The sequence below is a fragment of the Tamandua tetradactyla genome, chromosome 2 (genome assembly GCF_023851605.1).
Source record: "Tamandua tetradactyla isolate mTamTet1 chromosome 2, mTamTet1.pri, whole genome shotgun sequence".
Classification (NCBI taxonomy): domain Eukaryota; kingdom Metazoa; phylum Chordata; class Mammalia; order Pilosa; family Myrmecophagidae; genus Tamandua; species Tamandua tetradactyla.
The window spans coordinates 153,815,062-153,840,415 of record NC_135328.1 but is presented as its reverse complement, the minus strand read 5'-3'; the positions used below and the strand labels follow the sequence as shown (position 1 = coordinate 153,840,415).

Below are 25,354 nucleotides of genomic sequence, written 5' to 3'. Positions count from 1 at the left end.
GGTAATGCTGACTTTCATGGCTTCAGAGTTCTTAACTCTGAGTCTCAGGTATCACATAATACCCAAAGTTCCAGGGAACGGCCAGGTCATACACAAATAGCCCCACACCTCAGAATTTAGAAATAACAGTTACAACTCCGAAATAAATGTAACTGCTTTAAGAGCTTACAATCTAGGAATCTTTACAGTAGGCTCCAACCTGATAACCCATGTTCTTTACTTCAATTTTCCAAGTTTATAGTTAGTCCGTATGAGTGAGGCATGATAATATTTATCTTCTTGTTTCTGACATTTCATTCAACAAACTGTCCCCAAGCTTCAGTCACTTAGTTGCATGCCTCACAACTTCATTCCTTGCAGCTGCTCGGTAGTCTGTTGTATGTTTATACCACAGTTATCCCTTCCATTCCTCAGTCAATGCACCCTTAGACCACCTCCATTCATTGCAAGTTATGAACACTGCCACCGGCAATACTAGTGTGCAAATGTCCATTTTGTGTTCCTACTCTTCCGTTCCTCCAACTATATACCTAGCACAGGGGTTGCAGAATCATATGGCAGCCCCAACCCTGGCCTCCAGTGGAAACACCACACTGCCCTCCAGAGGGGCTGCACCGTTCCACTTCCCTACCAACAATGAATAGGTTCATATCTTTCTCCACATTTTCTCCAATACTTGTATCTCTGTGTTCTTTTTTAAAGCTTTATTCACACATCATACAATCCAACCAAAGTAAAAAGTCAGTGTTCTTGGTATAATCTCATAGCTGTGCCTTCACCATTACAATCTATATGAGAACTTTTCTTTTTTGTCTGCAAAGAACCCCATGCCCCTCCCCATATTCACACCCCCCTCCCCGCTTGTTGACATTTAGTTTTGGCATATTGCCTTTTTTACATTGAGTGGAAACATATTACAATATTACTGTTAACTGTAGACCCTAATTTGACAACAGATTCTTTACATTTGATTCTGGGATTTAAAAACTTCATTCACAAGAGGAGTAATATTGTAAAGAAAAAAAATGTTCTTTATATATTATCAAGATGATTTTCTGCTTCGGGGAGTCCATTTGGGGAAGCAATTTTTTGTTATGTATATTTGTGTTTTTCTTTTATTTAGGAGATAGCATTTTGGGAGCTGGTTCCTGTGGTGGTGTTCCTATTGTGTTTTCTAGAAACAGTGGATTAGTGTCTATTATATTGAAGGAAAGTGCTTCCATATTAGCAGAAGACCTTGAAGATTCCCTTGCTTCTTCAGTTGCTGGACCAAGCAGTGAGGTAATGTGGTTCCATAAGATTTTTTTCATTTTAACTTTTATATGAGTATTTTAAATGTTTAATTTTAAAAGTCAAACAGTTTTAGAAGATTTGTGATAAAAACAGTTCTTTGATTTCCCTCATTCCCAGTGTCCTCCTACCCAGGAGCAACTACTTCTAAGACTTTTAGCCATTTCTCCATATTTCTGAAGAATATGCTGTCTCCTTATTCATCAGTTTTAGGTTCTGTTGATTCCCTATTATGAAAGATGAGGATTTGGGGTGACTTAGACTCCTTCCTCTGTCTTCATCTTTCAAATATAAATTTTTTCATTATAAATGACATTGTGAAGATTACTTACGATTTGTTAAACCAAATAATGCACTGATTAGGATTACATTTTTTTAACTTTCTTTTCATTGTGACATAACAAATAAATATAAAATACATTTTGAAATATATACAGAAAAGCAATAAATTTCAAAATACATTATAACAAGTAGTTATAGAGCATATTTCAGAGTTTGGTATAGGTTAAAATTCCACAATTTTAGGGTTTTCCTTCTAGGTGCTCTAAGACACTGAAGACTAAAAGAAATATCAGTATACTAATTTCAGCATTTATACTCATTTAATAAATGAGATATACACAGATAGCTTCTCTGTTCTCACTCCTCCTTCTCCTTTGATCTTTCTCCCAATCTTTTAGGGATATATTTGGGCTGTGCCCATTCTAACTTTTTCATTTTGCAAAGGGCTGCATTTCTTTTATTTTACAACTTTGTGTGATTCTTGGTGTTAATAATGGACTCATTTTACATTTACTTTCTTTTCTTTAATATCTGTCTTAATCTTCCCACACCCTTTACTAGCTCTGTAAAATATCTCTCAGTATAGTTTTCCCCATAGTCAAATCTTTCAAGAAATTTTACAGCTATACTTCTCTTGTCTTGGAATTTCCCTTTTCCATGATACTCCAAATTCTCATCAGGACCCGTCTTCTCTACTGCACACTTACCTTGAGTAGTCTCCTGTCTGCTCTATCACTGACATTCCTTCTTTTGATTTCTGTCTTCATGTGTTACAATTCTGACTATTAGAATCAACAGACGTCTTGGTGGAGGTAATATTGCTGTTCCTGTTATTTTGATATAATTTGAGAGGACTAGTGGGATTAAAAACCATCTTTTTTCAGTCATTTTGAAAACTGGAGTAGCACCATAAGATTTTTATTCTTTCAAGAGATAAAAGTAATTAATATTTTTAGGGATAATTTCCATTTCTATACAATATGAAATATATAGACTTTCTATAATTCAAAATTAAAGTGATTTGGTTCAGTTTCAATAGAATTTTTATTCATTTGGATTCATTTTTAATCATCATTGTATATTCTGAAAGTATCTTACAGTATTCCATTTCTTTTAGGTTTTTCTAAATCTTTATTACTTTAAACTTTATAATTAACAATTATGCTTAGTAATATACATTGTAATGATTTTGTATCATCATTATCAATAATTACTGCAGCAAGTTATAAGTCAATGTTAAATATTTTACAAGGAAGATTATTAGCCGTTAAAAGGATGCCTGATCTTAAGATAAAACCCAATGAAATCTCCAGTCATGTTAGAGTATAATTCCTGAATTATCCGCATCCTTTCTGTAGAACTTAGGTTAATCATTTTGTGTGGTTTATCATATTTTAATAAGCATCTTAAATATATAAATCACTGCTATAGATAGTATGATTAGAAACAACTTGTGTGTGTATGTTGTTTCTGTCCTATGTTGTGTGTTATTTTTATTCTAGTAATAAAGACTATTCTGATACCTTTACCTCTAAGTTATAGTATGTTATTTTACAGAGCATGGTTTTTGAGACCAGTACCAAGAATGAAACTGTAGCACAGGAAGATAAAACCAAATTGCTAAAAGCTGCTTTTCTTCAATACTGCAGGTATTACATGTTTTACAGCCATGCTACATATTTTTTGACTGATGAGAGAAAATTGAAGGAATGATACCATCAAGAGGAGAATGTTTTTAGCACTTAAAAAAATTGTTATTCTGAATTTGCCACTCACAAGAGGGTTCCAACTAGATGAGGAAGAATTATATGACCTAATAGTATATTAGAGAATATATATATACTACATTAGGGCAATGTAGTCATTAAAAATGGTGTTCATGAAGATAGCTTGAAAGCATCTTTTTTTGCATAGTGTTGGGGGAAATAAGTTATATACAAAATTTAATTGGCATTATAAAGGAATTAAGACTTGGTCTGTTAGTTGGATTTTCCTGTGTTCAAAATTCCACAAAACTTATTGGCTATTTAATATTGTTCATGATTCTGCAGTTTGCTTATTTGGGATTGGGCTCAGGTGGGCAGCCTAGGGTGTGCTCACTAATTGTTTGTGGTCACTTGCCAGGCTGGCTAGATTTGGCTGGACTCTCTCACATTTCTAGGACTTTGATCAACTATCCCTCCTTCATGTGGTCTCATAAACATGCAGGCTACCCTGAACTTGTTTTCAGTATTGCTGGATTCCAAAAGTAGCAAAAGAACAGGCACTTTTCAAGTCTCTACTTGTGTCATGTTTGCAATAACCATTGGCCAAATAAGTCACAGGGTTGAACCCACAGGTGGAGGGCACTCAAAGGGCATGTGCAACAAAGAATAATTGATGGCCGTTTTTGTGATCAGTCTGTCAGACATGCTCACCTAATATCTCTCTTCTGGCTTTAAAGCAAATTCAGTCATTTCTGTTTATCCTGTGTATCGTGTGAGTGTTCTGGTACCATCCTTGAAAGTTGTAGTAAATTCATACTTGAATGAATATTCAGGAAATTTGTTGTCTGACCCTTACTCTGCCCCCAATTTACTGCTTGAGACTTTGGACAGATTGGGTAAAATTTTCTGGGATTGTTTCTTCGTTTGTAAAGTGTTGAGTAACGTGGAAGTTGGAATGGGTGAAGGATCCATTAGTTTATCTAGCATATCTTTGTTTTGAAGAAATTTTTTAGAGTTTACTGCATACATTTCTTTCTCCCAGTTCTCAGCTCATGATCCCATAAGCCCAGCCGTGGTGATATCTAAAGTTTTACGTAGTGGAAATGGATAGAGCCTCACTCTCACAGAAGGGGTGACAGTTAATTAGACTCTAAAGTGTTTTTACAATTTTAAAATTCTATGCCATCTTTATGATCTATAGAACTTAGTTTCTTATCCAGAAGGGGGCACCATTAGACAAATTCTTTTGGTGTGTATTTTGTTTTTAATTAGTAGTCTTTTAATCTTATTCTGTTGTGTGTGGTCTTCAATCTTGCTGCTAAGATTTGGATTAAAATTTACTATGATTTTATCTCGCACAAGTTTATCCCTTTAATACAGTTCTGTCCTATTTGTGGCATTTCAAATTTGAAATGATTACATAGCAAGTCACCAGTGAATTTTTTTTTTAAATATTTTTATTGATAAATCTTAACATACAAACAGTCCATACATGGTGTACAACCAGTGGCTCACATATCATCACATACTTGTGTATTCATTACCGTATCATTTTTTAGAGCATTTGCCTAACTCCAGAAAAAGAAATAAAAAGAAAAAAGAAAACTCACACATACCACACCCCTTAACCCTCCCTCTCATTGACCACTAGTAGTTCCATCTATCCAATTTATTTTAATCTCTGTTCCCCTTATTATTTGTTTATTTTTTATCCATATTTTTTACTCATCTGTCCATATCCCAGATAAAAGGAGCCTCAGACACAAGGTTTCCACAATCATACAGTCACATTGTAAAATATATATCGTTATACATTCATTTTTAAGAATCAAGGTTACTGGAACATAGCTCAACTGTTTCAGGTACTTCCCTCTAGCCTTTCCAGTACACCATAAACTAAAAAGGGTTATCTATATAATGCATAAGAATAACCTCCAGGATAACCTCTCAACTCTGTTTGAAATCTCTCGGCCACTGAAACTTTATTTTGTCTCATTTCTCTCTTCCCCCTTTTGGTCAAGAAGGCTATCTCAATCCCTTGATGCTGGGTTAAGGCTCATCTCGGGATATCTTTCCATGTTGCCAGGGAGATTTACACCTCTGGGAGCCATGTCCCATGTAATGGAGGAGGGCAATGAGTTCCATTGCTGTGTTGACTTAGAGAAAGAAGCCACATTTGAGCAACAAAAGAGGTTCTCTGGGGGTGAATCTTAGGCCTAATTTTAAGTATGCTTAGCCTATCCTTTGCAGGAAGAAGTTTCGTAGGAGCAAACCCCAAGATCAAGGGCTCGGCCTATTGATTTGGTTGCCTTCACTCCTTGCGAGAGTATCAGAAATTTTCCAAATGGGGAAGTTGAATATTTCCTCCTTCTCACCAATGCCCCAAGGGGAGTTTACAAACAGTTCTTTATTCACTGCCCAAATTACTCTGGAATATATTGGGGGCATCATACTAACCCGGACAAACCAACAAGTCTCGTGCCCTCTTCAAGTTTCCATGTACTTATAGTGTTCAACTAAACTGACCATGCAAGTTAAATCAGGAAATGTACTACCCAAAATATAAATTTTGCACCAAACAAATATCACTTCCTTTGGTCTCACACACAGAAGTTGAAGTTTTAAAATATGGACGATATCATCCTTTACCCTGTGTTCTGATTTACCTTAGTCCTATCCAAATCAGCTTCATTCATATCTCTACTTGAAGTCAGATCCCTTTTTCAACTTTTTAAACAGTTCCTATATGGGGTACTGCTGGCTTTCATAGCTTCATAGCTCTAATTCTGAGTCTCAGGTGCAACATAAATACCCGAAGTTTCTAGAAGTGACCAGGTTATAAACAAACAGCTCAGTATCTCAGAATTTATAAATAACAATTACAACTCATGAATATTTGTGACTTATCAGTCAATTTTAAATGTTTTACAGGGAAGATTATTAGCCTTGAGAAAGGACCACTAATCTTAAGTCTAAGAATATAGTACCTTAAAAACAATGTTATGGGAGCCTGCCATGCAGGAGACCCAGGTTTGATTCCTGACCCATGCTCTTCCCAAAAAACAAACAAACAAGAAATTCAACAAATGGTGCTGCAATAACGGGAAACTCACATGGAAAATGAATGAAACATGACACCCACCATACAGCATACACACACACAACATCCTGGGACCTCTGGTACAGTTTTGCTCTTACACACATCCTGTTTAGTGTGGTTGAAGTTCTCTGAGGTTATCAAATAGTTATTTCTGGAGTAGTGTCATTAAATAGCCTTAAGAATTGAGACTCTTCACAATGAAATTGTTTTATCTTTAAAGTAGCATATTTTAACCTTGGCACTGTTGACATTTGGGACAGGTAATTTTTGTTGTAGGGCTATCCTGTGTATTGTAGGATGTTTAGTAATATCCCTGGCCCTTACCTTCTAGATGGCCATTAGCACCCTTTCCCCCAAGTTGTGACGATAGGTTATCTTCATACATTGCCAAATGTTCTCTGGAGGTTAAAGTTGGCTTGTAACACTTTAAAGTGTTATCTGTTTAGTTTTTTGCTACTGTTGTGTTACTATTTTTATGATGTGATTTCTTTGAAATTAATTTTTATGTTATTTCAGTCTTCATTTTATTTAACTCAAATAAACTATTTTATTCGTGAGTTTTCATAAACCTGTTCTATTGATTAGAATAGCTATTGATTGAACTTTGCCGTAGTCAACTTTGTATTCTTGTAACCTGTAGCATAACTAGATCTCCAACTTCAGCCTCATCTTTAGCACTTAGAGGCAGTTGTTCTGAGTTTCTCTTAGTTGGTTCTATCTCCTGTTCTACCAGTAGACCATTTCACCCCTTTTCTAAACTCTTCAAACTCCAGATTTCTCTTTCTCTTACACTTAGCAGATGAACTGGCCTCCTGCATCACAGAAACCATCAGCTAAGTACTCCCTACCTGTAAACTTACTTGAATCCAGCTACTTTTTCTTTCTATCTAAGTCTAATCCCTTATCTTTATTTTGAATGCCACACTTTCCTAGAGGCTAAACTCAGTTATCCCTCTTTGCTGTATCATTTGATCTTTCTTTTGCTGGCACTTTCTCACCAGCAGTTGATCATGTTTAACCTGTCATTAAAAAAAAAAAAAATCAGACCATTCTCTGACTTCATGTCCCCCTTTGAGCTACCACCTTATCTGGGTTTTTTTTCCTGTTTATAACTAAACTATTTGAAAGGAGGTCTTCATTTGCTATTGTCTCTCAGATTCCACTCTTTCTACCCCCAAATGACCTTTTCTCCTCCCTTCCTGCCTTTACAGGAGAAACCCAGATCTGCCAAGCCCTGGACCAATACATATAAATGGAGGCATTTGTGTATTTCACAGGCACCTCAGTTGCAACATACCCAAAACTGAGCTGGTGTTCTCTGAAAATTTTTCTTCTCTATCCCCATTCATTTGGTCATTCACAGCAAAAACTTCGGAGTCACCCTTAAACATCTCTCTCTCTCTTTTTTTAAAAAAATTTATCACGGCCACAAACTTACCACATAAAAGCTTCCATTTTAACCACTTCCAAAATATATATTCTTCAGTGATGTTAATTGTATTCATAAGGTTGTGCTGCCATCCTAAAATAATTGTTTTCATGGTGAGTTTTGAAAATGTTTTGCCTCCCTTAATAGTTTTGTTTTCCAATTTTATTTCAGAAAAGATTTAGGTACTGCCCAAATGTTAGTTGATGAGCTGTTTTCCTCTCACCTTGATTTGGATTCTGATTCTCAACTAGACAGAGCTGTTACCCAAATCAGCGTAGATTTGGTTGATGATTATCCAGCCTCAGATCCACGGTGGGCTGAATCTGTCCCTGAGGGTAAGAAACCTTTAATTTTATTATTATGAACTGGTCTGTTTTGAGAAAAATAATCTGGTTTTTATTAAAAGTGTCTCTTAATGTATATTTTTTAGTTTTCCAAACAATTTATTAAGTCAGTATGTCAATTGAAGGAACATTGGAGCAAATCCTAGTTGTTCTATCTGAGGCAAATTAATTAACCCTACTTAGCTTTCTGGGCATTTTATTTCTAAAAGTGTATTAGTGGCAAAGTTAGGCATTTGGCACTTTTTTGTCCCCAAATTGAATAAGTTCAGTATAATCATTGTATTTGACTAATAGAAATTTATATATCCAACTAAGAATGGCAGTGACCAAATCTCAATATGTAAAATTGAGCATTTTATGTCCTTCTGCCCAGTGCTTTCCTGCCTGCCCTGAATGACTTTCCTCTTTATACTTATTTCCACTACAGCCATCCAGGGTACTCTGGGGACTCCCAGGTATAAGTTAACTATCTCAAACATTTTTTTTCTCCCTGATTACTGTAATTCTTAGCAAGTTTGCTAAGTCTCGTTAGAAATTTATGAGGAAAACATCAGTGCTTACCTTCTTTCTTACACTTTCTTTTTAGCTGCCAAGCTTAGAATGATATAAATGATTAAACTAACCATAATGTATTTCAAATAAACACCTTATGTGAATTCAAAGAATTTTATCAGTCTCCCAAACTTTCCCTTTAAATGTTTTAAACTCTTGGTTAATGTTATTAGTAATTGTCTTGAAAGTTTTTACTTTCATATAGATTTTCTCAACTTACTTAATAGCAATAATTATCAGAAAGCCAATGTGTATTGTGTGTTGAAGTTTTGTTATGTGTTTTAACAGAAGCACCTGGGTTCAGCAATACATCACTGATTATTCTTCACCAGCTAGAAGATAAGATGAAAGCCCATTCTTTCCTAATGGAGTTTATTCACCAGGTAACAGTCCAGCTTGCTTAGAACCAGGGATGGCAAGGACATCTGACTTGACATGCCTTTATTCAGTTCTCTCCTGTACAGTGGGAAATCCCTTCTCTCTTATGCTGAGGTGTTTTGTTCGGTGGGGCATGACTAGAGTTTCCCATTTCTATGGTGATCTAAAAGTAAATAATTCCAGGGCTGGTTGGAGGCTTTTCATTCCAAGTATAACAGCTAGACTGAAAATAAGATGACAAGAAAAAAAAGCACTTTATATTTTATCAGAAATGTTTTAGATTTTCTTTGGTAACACCCTATTATATTTGTGAGATCGGGCCTGGTAAAAGCAGGATTTCATTTAGACTTCCTGAGAACTTTTATGTAAAAACCTAGGTTTTCACAAATTGCTTTTGTATTAGTAGAAAGATGCTAAAGCATATTAAGTGATAACAGATTTTTATATATGGATTTTTAAATTCTGAAATGCCTGTAGAATCAAATCCTCATTGAAAATGTTCTTTTTCCTTTTTTAAAGGGGTGTCCCCATTTATATCAAGTAAATTAGAAAATGTTTTTGCTGCTAGACAGAGCTTTTATATAAAATCAGCCATCCCTGTTAGATTTATAAAAAGTGATTGCCAGACCTATAATGTACCCAAATTAATGAATTTAATCCCCTCCCCTTTTTTTTAAATCAGTAATGCCTCCATATTAAAGAGACTGATCAATGCTGTCCATTAAAACTTCCTGGGATGATGGAAATGCATTATATGTGTTCTTTCTAGTAGGGTAGCTGCTTGCCACATGTGATTCTGGAACACTTGAAATGCAACTTGTGCCGCTGAAGGACAAAATATTTTCAATTTAATTTTAATTAAATTTTAATAACCACTGTGGTTGGTAGTTACCTTATTGGACAGTGCAGCTCCAGATGATTCCAGAAATGACTTGATTATTCCAAATCCCACATTCTGCTCTGATTTTAGTGCATGGTTTGGCTCCTTTCTATTTCTATTATCTTGGCAGGAGAACTCCAATAGTTAATTAAGTCTCTCTTTTTTTGGTGTTTTAGTTGAGCTATGGATTAATTAGGGTGTGGAGAATCACATAATCTTCTCTTAACGTAATCATTTCATTAGCCAAGAGTATCAGCAAACTATTACTATGTAATAAACCACCCCAAATCATGGTGTCTTAAAACAATTCTGTGGAATAGCTAGGCTGTTCTTATTCTGGTTCGCCTGTGATCATTTATATAACTGCATTTAGCCAGATTGTAAGCTGAGCTAAAAGAACCTGAGAGCCTCCTCATAGTCTGGTAGGTAGTTGGTGCTGGCTATCAGCTGAGGCACTCTGGTTCTCTTCCACTTGGTCTCTTACCCTCTTTTTCACTAGATTGGCTTCTTGTGATTTCAGGACAGCATTCCGAAAAGATGAAAGTAGAAGCTATAAGGCTTAGCCTCTGGTTTCACATGATATCACTTCCACCACTTTCTTTTGGTCACAGCAAGTCACAAGACCAGTCCAGATTTATTGGATTGAGAATTGATTGTACCTTTTGGTGAGAAGAGTGGTAAAGTCACATTGCAAAAGGGCATGTATACTGGAATGGGAGGAATTTGTGGCCTTTAATGTCTGCAACACTTAGGATATACTGATTTGTTAGAGATGAGAGCCATAGAGAGTGTAAGCAGCTGTGGCATGTCTTAGCACAGCTTCCCTGGGGCCTCAGAGACCCTATGAAGTCACATGGCTACAGTGTCCATTCCAAGGTAAGGCCTAGCTGAATCTGAAAATCGTAATCTTGATGTACCTTTTTTATATTCACATTTCCTTTCATATTTGGAGCTTATTTCACCAATGAGGAAGAATTTATATTAATTTTCAGAAATAATGTGTAAGAACTAGATACTTTTATTTAAGGAAATACTTTTCAATATAGGGCTTTCCTTATCCTCAAGCCAAACTCAGCATTACCAAACATATCCTCATCCTGAAGGGGATGGAAGCAAGATTTGTGCCCCAGAACAATATCCTTACCTCCAATTTTCTGGTGTTGAAGGAAGTCGAAGCCCTCACACATATTAGGGAGAAGCAGAAGCAGAAGCAGGGGTTAATCCAATCATCATCAATATGTGGCTGGAGTTACTGTAATATATAACTGTTGCTTCAAATGAGTCCTGCAGTATGGAAGCAAAGGTAATTGGAATATCCTTTCTTAAAAACTTACACATAAAGTATTTTTTGAGGAGACCAGGGAATGAATTCAGATCAGGAAAGAGTAGATAAAGTCGTATTTTAAAATAATCAGGTGAACAGGTTGAATAAGTTAAGACAGATTGATTCAGTGAAATACTCCACTGTCATTAAAAATAATATGGAATATCTAAATGTGTTACAAAGAAAAAAATACCATCAAATAAAAGTAAGCACAGAACAGTATATATAGTAAGACCCCTTTTGTATTTTAAGAAAGATCTGTCCTTTATGTATCATAAAGATATAAAGGAAACTTAACTGCAACTACTGTAAAAAGAAGAATGGTCTGGGTGGTGGGAGCTTTTTTTGCTTTACCTGTCTGTACTATTAAATTTTCTAACCATGTGCATATATCATTCATACCAGTGGTGAGTACCCAGGATTTTGGATTATTGGTCATTTTTGTTTTATATGCACTTTTCTATATTAAAAATAAGCTATAGTATATAAAAAATCAGGTTATTTATTAATAAAGGAAATTAAATTAAAATGTGGAAATTTTTCCTTATTTATGTCTGTCTCTTGGCTTCTTCCTAGTTCAGGTTATTCTCATGTTTTCAATTAAATGAGTATTCTAAGAAAAACTCCTAGGATCCAGTAACACCAGAAGTGGGCACCAACCACATCAGCGGTGGGAGATGCAAAGGGCTAGACTACCCCACCACTCCCTGTGGCTCTAGCATTCTGGAAATCAGGGGTTGAAGGTGGAGGCTGCTGATTTTCTAGTTCTCAAAGGTCTGGAAATCTAGGAGAATTAACTGATATAGATAGAAAAGAGCAGTTTGATCATCTTGATAACTGTAAGCAATGATTTAAGAAATATAATAGAGTGGCCTGGATCTTAGAACAGGGATTTTTACCCTTTTTTCCAGCTAAGAATGGCCCTGGCCAGAGACTCGGCACCCATTGTGCTTCTGGTGAAAATATGATTGTATTATTTTGTGTCTTACTGTAAATACCTTTTTTGTTTTGTTTTTAGTTTTTATTAGAGAAATTGTGGGTTTACCGAAAAATTGTATATAAAATACAGGATTCCTATATACCACCCTATTATTAACAGCTTGCATTGGTTTTGGTACGTTGGTTAAAATTGGTGAAAGCACATTTTTATAATTGTGCTATTAACTATAGTCCATGGTTTAACTTTGGGTTCACTATTTGTATAGTGCAGTTTCATGGATGTTTAAAAGATTTTATCCTAATACCATAACATTTCCCCTTTTAATCACATTCAAATATATATTTCAGTGCTGTTAATTATGTTCATAGTGTTGTGCTACCATCACCACTATCCATTACCAAAACAACGCCATCATTCCAAATAGGGGCTCTGTCCAGTTTTTTTAAAAGAAAATAAAAGTGAAAAAACAGCCAAAACTTCCCATCCCCCCTATTGTTTGTTTATTTTTTGTCTTTTATAAATGCTTTTTAAGAGAATGTATTTGTCTTTCACAAGGTTGGTTTATTTGAACATCTCAGCACTTTTCCTGTAAGAGGGATGCCAATGGCAACTCGATTGTTGCTCTGTGAGCATGCAGAAAAGTTGTCAGCTGCTATTGTTCTCAAGAACCATCACTCCAGGCTCTCTGACCTTGTGAACACAGCTATATTAATTGCTTTAAACAAAAGGGAGTGTGAAATTCCATCAAACCTTACTGCTGCAGACGTCTTTTTTAGAGAGGTAAGTTAAGTCCTCTTTCTTGCCCATAATGTGCTTTTTAATTGACATCTTTTTTTTGCAACTGAATAATAGTGCACTTATTTTTTGGCGTTTCATAATGTTCTTTTGTAGAGCTGGGCCATTTATTGATCATTGCCCCAGCAGGGAAAAGAGAGACCACAAATGAAATTACAAAGGCTCTTGGTAACATTTCAAATTTAACTCCATATTTTCTGGATAAAGTAGTATTCAAGGATATCACTCATTTTTCACTTACCCTATAAATTAGGGTCTGAGGAGTAGTCCCTCTTTACTTTGTGTGCAGGTTGAGTCTTTTAACTCTAAATTCACTCTTGAGTCTGCCACAGGAGGGTAACTGTTCTAGTTTGCTAGCTCCCGGAATATAATATACCAGAAACGGAATGGCTTTTAAAAAGGGGAATTTAATAGGTTGCTAGTTTACAGTTCTAAGACTGAGAAAATGTCCCAGTTAAAGCAAGTCTATAGAAATGTCCCAGTCTAAGGCATCCAGGGAAAGATACCTTGATTCAAGAAGGCTGATGAAGTTCAGGGTTTCTTTGTCAAGTGGAAGGCATATGGCAAACAGTTTCTCTCTCATCTGGAAAGGCACACGTTGAACACAGTCAGGGTTTCTCTCTCATCTGGAAGGGCATATGGCGAACATGGCATCATCTGCTAGCTTCTTCTGACTTCCTGTTTCATAAAGCTCCGTGGGAAGCATTTTCCTTCTTCATCTCCAAAGGTTACTGGCTGGTGGACTCTGCTTCTCGTGGCTGTGTCATGCACTCTGCTCTCTCTGAATCGCTCTTTCTCCAAAATATTTCCTCTTTTATAGGACTTCAGAAACTAATCAAGACCCGCTCGAATGGCTAGAGACATGTCATCACCTAATCCAGTTTAACATCCACTCTTGATTAAATCACATCTCCAGGAAGATGATCTGATTACAGTTTCAAACATATAGTATTTAGTAGGGATTATTCTGCTTCTATGAAATGGGATTTTGATTAAGACATGGCTTTTCTAAGATCCATACATCCTTTCAAACCAACACAGTAACCTTTGTTAGAAGGCTCCCTGCTGGGTTTGCCACTACTAGAAGATTGGAGTTTAGAAGGAAAGTGGGGTTGGAGTATTTTTTTCCCCAGCTTTCTTGTTGTTGGATTGCCACAGGTTGACAGAGGCCACAACTCCTATCTGACTATTCTTCGTTGGTTTCCTACAACTACTTCCTCCCCTTTCCCCTTCAGGCCCAGGGGAAAAGAGAGGAGTGTGTGTGGTGTGATAATGGCTGTTCCCCCTTGCTAGCCATGGGCTAGCACTGTTTCTTTTTGATGTCTCTTAGTGTTGTCCACAACTTTGTAAATAGTCCCTTTCTTAAACTCTCCTCACCTACCTTGAGTGTTTCATTACTTACTGCTTGGATTCAGCTGATATGCTTTGCTTTAAAAATCAGATTCATTTTCAGTGAATGGAAAAAAGATCTGCTATAAGCTTTTGAGGGAGAAAATATTAAGATGCTGGCCAGCTGACAGCAGCTAGACTTTGTACTAACAGTAATACAATTCCTTATATCTTCACCAGCTTATGATTCAGGCTGGGCAGAATTCTTGTAAAGATGTTGACATCAAGACCCAGAGATGTTAAGCATCTTAACAGAGGCTGAACAGATTCTGATTGTATGCCTGCTTTTAGGCTCCTACTTCAGCATGCCCTAATACGCTGTTTCTGGAGTTTATAGTCCTTAACTAGGATAGTCATTTCCTTTTGTGACATTGTTTGATTTTAGAAACAATGCTAACTCTTCCCTTAGCTCCATGCCAGTGGGTCTTTTTTTTTTAATGTTTGATGTACTATAACCTAAAAATAATTTGACATTTAATTATGTTCAGGGTTTCTGATGCCTCCATAAATGTATTTAGTTTGAAGAATTCCTTGTTTTTATGCATTAAGGTTAGTTTTTTCCTAGGGAATGTGAAGGAAAGCACTCCATTTTGGTTTTTTTGTTTGTTTTTTTTTAACATGGGCAGGCACCGGGAATTGAACCCAGGTCCTCGGGCATGGCAGGCAAGCATTCTTACCTGCTGAGCCACCGTGACCCGCCCTGTTTTTGTTTTTTTAATCCTTGTGTATTGGTTTGTGAAAGTCTTTGATTGGATATATAAAGTCAGTAATGTTAAGTTTATTAATATTACAGGAAATTTGCCAGAAATCTGAATAAAAGAAGAATAATTCACCTTACATTTCATGATCTAATCAACCAAACTTGTAATTTGCATGTCCTTTTTTTGTCTCTATTCATATGTAATTTTGTACGGTAAGACAGGTTTTGCAAAAGTTATTAATCTTAGATTATCTATAAGAATTGAACAAGAGCCTGTTTCCTTTCTCTGCATTTGGATCAAAGGGTAGAGTATAACAATCAATTCAATGTGTGTACATTTTCCAGTTAACTGTGGGGGAAGGAATGTTCTAGAAATTCTCAGTTGGATACATAAATCATCAGTAGTACTTTAGAAATCTGATAGAACAAAACTAAAAATGTGATTGATCCCTCAAAAGAAATCTTCATATTTAACATGCAATTTTTTAAAATGTTCCTATTTCTATTTTTTCTTAATTTATCATGTTTACTGTTCTTAGGTTTCCCTTGGGTACAGAGGAAGGGAGCGCAAGAAAGGAAATGCATGAATATTTTTTTCTCTTTTTTCTTTCTTGTTTACCTTTTGTTCAGCTTGGGAGCTAGCAGGTAGCATTTTAAGAAAGAGAAAATCAATTTCTAATTGTGGGCCATGTAGGGGAGATAATTTTTGTGTTCTGCAGTTCAACACTGCTTGAAGAGTGCACTATCCCCAGTCCCTCTCTGCTCTCTGTGGGAAGTATTCCAGTGCATCTGAGGGTTCTATGAAGCAGCGTTAACTGCTTAATGAACAGACCGTGTTGGCACAGACTTACAGATTTATTTGAGCCACTAAATATGTCACTGACATAAGGGTGTTTAGCAAGTGTTTTTGGCATTTTATTTGCTTGTATATTTTTTCTGCTTTTTTACCATTGTCTTCATGTTTTTCATTTTAACAGTATAAGAAATTCTTGCATTTAATCTTTCAAATTAATATGCATATCTGGTTTGTGAAGGAAAGTGGTTAGGCTATTAGGATGCCTTTGGTTAACATCAGAGATATAAAAGAGAGAACAGGGACTGCAAGAGGAGTGACTTCAGTTTGGTTTACCTTTTATATGTGTATATATCTTGTTCCTTCACTAGTTTATAAGCAACTTGAAGGCGGCAAATCTGATTTATATTTCCTTTTATCTCCAAGTGCCCAATGCTATACAAATTGTAAAAGGCAAAAGATTTATATATAAAAAATTGTTAATAATATTAACTTATGAATAAAGGAAGACAAATTTAACTGAAATGAAACTGGAAACAATAGTTTCAGTGCTTAAGGATATTTTTGTACCATTACCTCCATGTGTTAATTAATGGAAAAAAAATAGAAAAGAACAGTTACAAGTTATTTTATAGTTATCTTTTATATACCTACTGCTTTTCTACAAATGTTTCTTTTATGGTAAAAGAAGGGGTGTTTCTTCAAAGAAAGAAATTAGCAATTTATTAGGTTGGGATCATTATTTGTCTTATATTATAAAGTGAAGTCCTTTGTAATCTAGAATTATTTAAAGGTTGACCTGAGCAATAACAACTGTGTAAGCAAATATTTCAGTTACTTGTCTTTTTTAAATTTCAAAATCTATTTTGCAGCAATCCAGAATTTGCCTAATTGTAAGACTTAGGTATTTGAGTACTCACTTAGGAAATTCTAAGTTTTACTGGCTTTTGAATTTATTTTTACCATAACTTAATAAACTTTCTTTTATGTAATGCTTAAATATATGACTCAGCAAAGCCCGTTGAGTAGATTATAGGTAGTTTTGGTTGTTATCCATCACCGTAATTTTTATTACAAGTAGTTCTTCTATATATTCCTTCAGGTGTCCCAGGTAGATACCATCTGTGAATGTTTACTGGAACATGAGGAACAATTCTTAAAGGATACATCATTGGAATCTGTTGAATGGGCTGAGGTGGTGATCAATGTGAACAATATTCTCAAGGTACAAAAATGTTTTAGTGATTTCAGCAAATAAAGCCCAGAGTATAGAAAGAAGAGAAAATGGTTTCCATATTCACTTGGTGTCTCTAATAATTTGTAAGAATTTAGCCATTTGTTAATTCTCAAATTGATTCCAAAATATTATTTTACCAGTCAGTTAACAAATATTTTGAGCATTTCCCTTACAGATATAAATAAGTTTTTATATCCTGGGTGTGTGGTAGAATAAACCTTCTATTTGGAGAAAGGTGCTTATATCATTATATATGTATTAATTTAATATAATCGTCTAAATATTTCTCTTTGCAATGTTTAATTATTCAAAAGCTTGCTATTTATATTGACTAAACTGTTTGTTTATTTTATTTAATTGGCTTATAGTAATGGCTTTCCTACTTGGGTTACTATAGTTTTCCAAAATTGAATTAAATTATGGAGTAAAACAAATTGCAAATGCAGAAAAAGCCAAAAAAGAATCACGCATACTATTTTTTCATATCAACAGACTGTGATGTTTCAAGTTATCTTTAGAAATACTGTGATTTATCACTTTCTAATACATGTGAAAACTCATTTCTTTTATTCCAGGATATACTGCAGGCTGCTAGTCATTATCGCCAAAGCAAAAACTCCTTATATAAAAAAGAAGAACCTCTAGAAGAAGAGCCTGAGTATGTTCCTTGGACAGGTGAGATTGCGAGCACTGAACTCATATGCTGATTTAGCAGCACTTTTTACTAAATAACTTTTTAAGATATAAATAAAGCATTTATCTGAGAAGGCAAACCAGACTTTTACATGAAAAATTAGAATGCAACATTGAGCATGGTAAGGTCTGTTAGAGAGGTACCACTAAAACATCAGCAAAGGACAAACTATGTATTTATTTCTAATGATCCATCCTTTTTGGAAGCTTTTATTACTCCTCCGATGCAAATTTGTAAGTAAAATGAAAAGTACTTTATGTGCCATCTTCAAAACAAACAATTCCTGTCAAAATCACTTTATTCCCTTGGAATAATTTATTAATCACTATAATTTATTTGACTAGTACTTATCCATCTCCTAGTTTTTGTTTGATTTGTTTTCTTTTTAAGTGAAGTTCTGGGTTTATCTGCTAGGTTTCAGTACAAATAGTTATTCATAGAAGCAGGTCCTGGCCCTGGAGGTATTGACTATATTTTATGTTGATTTAACACGAGAATGTAAGTGGAGTTAGTATTTAAGGGATTTAGAAGGAAGAAGGATTAAGTTTTCCTGGCTTTGCCAAGGAGATCTTCATAAGGAAGATAGGATTTGAGGGGAACATGAAGAGATATCAATGGAATACCCATTTGATTTGTTTTTTGGCAACAGTGTCAGTTCACTTAGTTTTTAGGCAGTTGGTATTTTCCCTAGCCAGAATAGAACCTTTGTTTACTGTATTATCTTGTGTGATTTCACAGCAACGAGTGGTCCTGCTGGCATCCGAACAGCAATCATACGCCAGCATGGGATTGTCCTGAAAATTGTTTATCCTCAAGCGGACAGCAACCTCCGAAATATTCTGACAGAACAGCTAGTAGCACTGATTGATTGCTTTCTGGGTGGTTATGTTTCTCAGCTTAAGTCTCTGGACAAATCCAGTGATCAAGAAAGATACAGCAATCTGGAAATGGAATACCTACAGAAAAGATCAGATCTCTTATCTCCTCTTTGTAAGTGCATGATATTTAGCAAGGCCTATAGGTTTTTGAATTTGCAGAATGGATGAAGGAGTCAGATGGTTAATATAGTTTCTTTGGTATATTTTTGTTAACCTAACTACAACCAAGAACTTATTGCAAAGCAAATATGTATATCTTTCTGAGTTCATTTATTCAAACCTTTTTCAGTACTTACCAGGAAACTATACCATGGAAAATGCTGGAGATAATTAAAAATGAATTTTTAGTATTTTTAATGTATACCACAAACATACAAACATTCTTGACATACAAACATTCCATACATGGTGTACAATCAGATTACCATATCATCACATAGTTGTGTATTCATCGCCATGATCATTTTTTTGAACATTTACATCTCTCCAGCAAAAGAAATAAAAAAAGAAAAAATTCATACATGCCATGCCCCTTACTCCTCCCTCTCAGTGACCATTGGTATTTCAATCTACTCAATTTATTTTAACCTTTGTTCCCTCTATTATTGGTTTATTTTTATCCGTGTTTTTTACTTGAGATGATTAAAAATGAATTTAACAACACGTGGAGACTACTGTCAAAGAGCTTATCTCAGAAGACAAACAGGCTTTACGTGAATAATTAGACTGCAAAGTAGAATATAAGAAGGATTGTTATAGCGGTACAATTAAAAATATCAGGAGAGGACAAAATTATTTTCAAGACTTGAATTAGGAGAAGTTGCTTGTTTTGCTAGTACGTTAAAGAAGAGTAGAGTTAAGTAATGAATATGCACCTTTAATGAGTTTTTGTGGATTATGAAACTAAATACCAGTTACTAGGAAGATTTCCATTCCATTAGTTATTTCCTTTTTTTTTTTTTTTTGATGGACAGTCTCCGGGAATTGAACCCGAGTCTCCAGCTTGGCAGACGAGAATTCTTGCCACTGAGCCAACGTTGCACCACCTCCATTCCATTAATTATTTTTGGTATATAATGCGAGTAAAAGTAATATTTTTTTATTATTCATTTAAAGTTATTGCTAATGAGATTTTTTTCTCCATTTGTTCTCATGTCCGTAGTGACAATAGGCCAGCACCAGTGGGCTGCTTCTTTAGCAGAGAAATACTGTGACTTTGATATCTTAGTACAGATGTGTGAACAAACTGACAACCAGACTAGACTCCAGCGTTACATGACCCAATTTGCTGATCAGGTAACATACTGAATATTTTAGTCAGTGGATTTTGTAGTGATGTGTTAACATTTCAAATCTGTAATTGGGTTTCGGGAATGTAATAGTCTTTTTGTAGTTAGCTTGGATAATAAATTGTACATTTAATTTCTTCATTAAATTGGCAATTTTTTATATATAAATATTACTAAAATATTCTTTTGGCTTTTGAAAAATATGTTAAAACTTTGATTTCTCGTCATACTATTTTTAGTTATAAAAAATTACTTAGATACATGATATTGGTGAAGTTTTAAAGTTTGGATTTGGACAAAAGATACATGGGAGCATAGCTTATGCTTTTAGAGAGCATAGACATACATATACCTAATGTTCCTGTTTTCCTTGGGTTTGAAATCATGCTTCCTTTTTAAAAAAAAAAACAAAAGTTCACATTTTGACTCGGGGTAAATTTAAGTAACTCATTAAAACACTTTACTCAGTTGATTTTTTTTTTTTTAATGTGTGCTTGCAAGAAAGTGTATTCTATACATGATACTCAATTGATTTTTATGTAAAAACTTACTGTCTTATTTTTAAAATGGTAGTATAGAAAATTCAGAAAACCCCCATAAATGAAAAAGGTAAAAATTGCCCATAATTCCACCACTCAGAGATAATCTTTTTTATCATTTGGTTTATGTTTTTCCAATCTTTTTACTCCATATTATTACAAACTCTGTATTCTTACAAGCATGCTTTGTCAACTTTTTTTCACTTAATATATCACAGATTTCTGTCCATATTGTTAAATATTCTGCAACAACATTCTTAATGGCATTATGGTATTTCACTGACCAGGTGTAACTTATTTGATCTTATCTAGTATTTCACAACAGCACTAAAGTAAATATTTCTGCAGAGATCATGACTTTTTCAGTTCTCTGTTGATTCTAATTTTCTGTTGACATTTTCCATTTTTCCATATATTTTTGCTTTGTCTCTTATTTTGTTTTACATACATAACGGTCATTTTAAAATCCTTTTGTACTAACTCCAAAATCTGATCATTCTTGGGTCTGCTTCTATTGCTGGCTTTTTGTCTTATTATTGATATTTTCTGCTTATGCGTTGTAGTTTTTTTCTTAATTGTATTTTGGACATTGTGTATAGAGGAACCATAAAAATGGGAAGCAATGTTAGTTTCCCTTGGAAGGGTTTGCTCTTACCTCTTTCAGACAGAGAAAGCAAGTGGTAGATCACTCAGACTAATCAGGAAGAGGGATGGGCCAAGGTTTGGTTGCAGCTTTTATTACCATTCATTTTACTTCTACTTTTAAAAGTCTTAGGAGGAAAGACTAGTGTTCATTTCAGGATCCCTGTCCCTGTTTTCATGGAAATAGCTCTTAAACACTGTGAGCCTGCAGGACATTTTACTCTTCCCTTCCAACCCAGCCTCCTTATAGCAAATGTCCTGTGGGTAAAACTAGCTGGGTCTTTGGGACTCCTAGATTCTAGTTGATCATGCCAGCCCCTGTGGTCATCTGGTACAGATTCTACTCCTGATAATTTCTCATTCTGAAATACTATAATCTCAATACTGTCTAAAAAACTTTCTATGGTAATGGAGATATTCTGTATATTTGCTGGCCAAAATGGTAGCCAGTAGCCACATATGGCTGTTGAGTACTTGAAATGTGTCTAGTGCTACTTAAGGACTGAATTTTAATTTTAATTAATTTAAGTTTAAACAACATCACGTAGCCAGTGGCTGCCATAGTGGACAGTGCAGATCTAGATTCTGCCAGTAACTGAGTCAGTAATCTTGAGCAGTACACTTTTCTGAGTTTGAATTTATCATTAGTCAAATGAGATCATTGAATTAGATGATTTTGAAGGCCCCTTCCTCACTGAATCCTACAATATGGGAAATTAAACAAGATTTCTTATTTTGGAGCCTAGTGCCTTTGGAAGAAATTAGTATTTTATTATCAAAAATCTATTTTTTAAAACTAATTACTAATTAGTTTTTAATATTACTAATATTAATGGATTCTTTGCTCTGTTATTTGTAGAATTTTTCAGACTTTCTCTTCCGTTGGTATCTGGAGAAAGGAAAGCGAGGCAAACTTTTATCTCAGCCCATTTCTCAGCATGGACAATTGGCAAATTTTTTGCAAGCTCATGAACATCTCAGCTGGTTGCATGAAATTAATAGCCAAGAATTAGAAAAGGTAAAGAAACATTCATTTATATGGAGCATATTTTTTGCAGTTTTTAAATGTACCTCATTTTAATTAATTTAGTTTTTAGTTATTATAATATTATAGATTATTTAAAATATCTAGCTAGCTTGTAATCTCTCACATAATTTGAATAAAGCATTTGTTTTGTAATGAGATAACATTTTTTTTTTTTTTTTTTTTAAAGACAGAGAGAGAAGGAAGGAAGGATGGAAGGAAGGAAGGGAGGAAGAAAGGGAAACATCTTTTAAACATTTTCTTGTTTTATTATATTTTGTTTGTTTGTTTGTTTTTTACATGGGCTGGGGCCGGGAATCGAACCGGGGTCCTCCGGCATGGCAGGCAAGCACTCTTGCCCGCTGAGCCACCGCGGCCCACCCGAGATAACATTTTATTTTAATTTTCACCATTTATGTACAAACAAGTTAAAATACATTACAAAACAGTAAAATTTCATAGTTAATATTTATAGATACGTAGTTTCATGCTCATATGTTTTGTTTTGTTTTTCTGGGCATGGTGTTTTATGTATATATATATATATATATATGTATTTTTTTTTTTTTACCAGTTTTATTCATATACCATACAGTCCATACTAAGTGTATAATCAGTGGCTCTTGGTATAATCACAGTTATGCTTTCACCACCACTATAAATATGAGAACATTCTTATTTCTTCCAAAAATAAAATCCCATATACCTTATTGACATTTAGCTTTGGTGTAATGCCTTTGTTACAATTAATGAAAGAATATTACAATGTTATTGTTAACTGTAGATCTTAGTTTGCATTAATTATATTTTTTCCCATATACCACCCTGTTATTAACACCTTACAATAGTAATGTACGTTTGTTCTAGGTTCCTGAAAGAACTTTTTCTTAATATTTGTACAATTAACTAGTCATCATGCACTCTAGGTTTCACTAACTTATGCATTCCCGGGTTTTATCCTCTTGCTTTCCTTCTGGTGACATATATGACTCTAGCCTTCTTTTTTCAACCATATTCACATTCTACATTATTAATTACACTTACAGTATTGTGCTACCATCACACAATATTCTTCTATCCATTTCCAAACATTTGCCGTCAACCTTATTAAACATTCTGTATTCTTAAGTATCATTTGCCCAAACTTTACCCTCTTTCTATCTCCTGATAACCAATGCTCTAAAGTTTAACTCCCAAAGTTTGCTCATTATAATTAGTTCATATTAGTGAGACCTTTCAATATTTGTTCTTTTGTTTCTGGCTTATTTTTCTCAACATAATGTCCTCAGGGTTCATCCACGTTGTTGTGTACATCACAGCTTCATTCCTTCCTACAACTTCATAATATTCCATTGTGTGTGTACCACATTTTGTTCATAAAGCCTTTTTGTTTCATGATAAATAGACATGTCAGTTAAAAAATGTAGTTCACTGTAATTTGACTGCTGTTATAATAAAGCACAAAAATCTTACTATCAGGTAACTAACACTCATTGACCTTTTTTTGTAGTGAGTATTTTCTTGTAATAAACACATTCAAATTATGAGTATAAACAGCACAAAAGTTAGTTCTAACATTTGTCCTTGGTAGGCAGTTGAAATGAATATATAGGTATAGAGTAAATATTTTATACATATCTCATTTCCTAATGTGGATGGTTAAGATTTACTGTGTGATTACCCTCAATGTTATGGCACCAGTTAGTTTCTCTGTTTGCTAATTATTGAATTGATCTTTCATTGATACAGCTTAAGGGGAAAACAAGTTTGGGATGCACATTTCCTTTATTTCAACTCAAAGTAGTACTCAGGATCTTATAATGGTTTTCAAATTTTCTCTCTTGTAGGCTCATGCAACACTTCTGGGTTTGGCAAACACAGAAACTCGTTACTTTGCGAAGAAAAAAACCCTTCTTGGCTTGAGTAAATTGGCTGCATTAGCATCAGACTTTTCAGAGGATATACTGCAAGAAAAAATTGATGGTAAAGGAAAAAAATTGAACAAGAAGACTTAGAAATTACTCATGCTATCAGTGAACTCTTATGATGTACTCCTGTCATCATTTAATGGTATCCATCAGAAACAGGATCCATCTCCACTTTAAGAGGAATGCTTTTTATTCCGTTTCCATATGTACTCAGTTACATTCTTTTAGAGAAAAGTCATTTGTATTTTAAATAAGAATTTCTAAAGGATAAATTCAAATAATTTTTGACAGATTACTCTGCTTATAAACTCTTGGTGATACTCCAAGGACAAAAAAAACAAAGAGACCTTGAACTTTATTCAGAAGATTTGTTGTAGCAGTGGTATTGTGAAATAATTTTGAAAGTATTGAGTATAAGTTGTAGATAGAGAAAATTATTAAAAGTATTGTTATTTTTGGGAACCAAGGACAAGGGAAATACAAATATAGAAGGAAGGTGAGGAAGGACCCTGTATTACTGCATTTGAATTGAAGATAACAGATATTTGGAGGTACATGATTTTTTAAAACAATATATTTCTTGGCTCTGTCCACTTGAAAGGACCAAAAAAACAAAACACTCTAATAGCATGTGCATACTTAGTCCCATATTTTAATTACTAACTACTATTTTCCAGTAAAAGGAAGCTACTAGGTTTATTGAAGGATGATTTTGAATGGGCCAGAAAGCAAGGTTAGTTTATGCAGCTGTCTTAAGGAACCAGGAGCCTTAAAGAGCTTCCACTGACTAAATTTGGGTATAATTTAAACATCAAAAAGAAAAATGATAAAAAATTGTATTTCACTATTTTTTTTAAAATTCATGAATCCATAGTGATACCCAAAAGGAGAGGGAAACAGTGAAATGCTTCTTTACAACAGAATGCCAATTAATATAAAATGAATGATAAAGTAAGAAATCAGAATTTTGCAACCATAGTGAATCAAAGGATGCTAAGACTGTTTAACGAAAATTTGGGGAAATAGGATATTCACAAGTTTTCAAAGTCTTATTACATGGGTTATTAATTACCCAGATCAGACAGCATCACCACCATTAAGATAAACTGATGCTACATACTTCCTTGTGTGAAATAATGTTGTATTATTTAATATCACCTATGTCCTTGCCAAAAATGTTTGATCTCAATGTAATCATGAGGAGACTATCAGATCTATCCT

The 25,354-nt window shown here is 34.5% G+C and overlaps 1 protein-coding gene across 1 annotated transcript in view; it reads left to right on the top strand.

Annotated features, from left to right (window-relative positions):
- Positions 1-25,354, top strand: part of NUP133 (nucleoporin 133) — an 82,474-nt gene that overhangs the window by 43,442 nt on the left and 13,678 nt on the right. Inside the window, exons 11-21 of the mRNA XM_077149406.1 lie at positions 1,124-1,281; positions 3,130-3,221; positions 7,979-8,142; positions 8,992-9,086; positions 12,781-13,005; positions 17,005-17,127; positions 17,715-17,814; positions 18,572-18,823; positions 19,874-20,007; positions 22,041-22,199; positions 24,053-24,188. Coding sequence (XP_077005521.1) covers positions 1,124-1,281; positions 3,130-3,221; positions 7,979-8,142; positions 8,992-9,086; positions 12,781-13,005; positions 17,005-17,127; positions 17,715-17,814; positions 18,572-18,823; positions 19,874-20,007; positions 22,041-22,199; positions 24,053-24,188 — 1,638 coding nt within the window. The remainder of the gene's footprint in view (positions 1-1,123; positions 1,282-3,129; positions 3,222-7,978; positions 8,143-8,991; positions 9,087-12,780; positions 13,006-17,004; positions 17,128-17,714; positions 17,815-18,571; positions 18,824-19,873; positions 20,008-22,040; positions 22,200-24,052; positions 24,189-25,354) is intronic.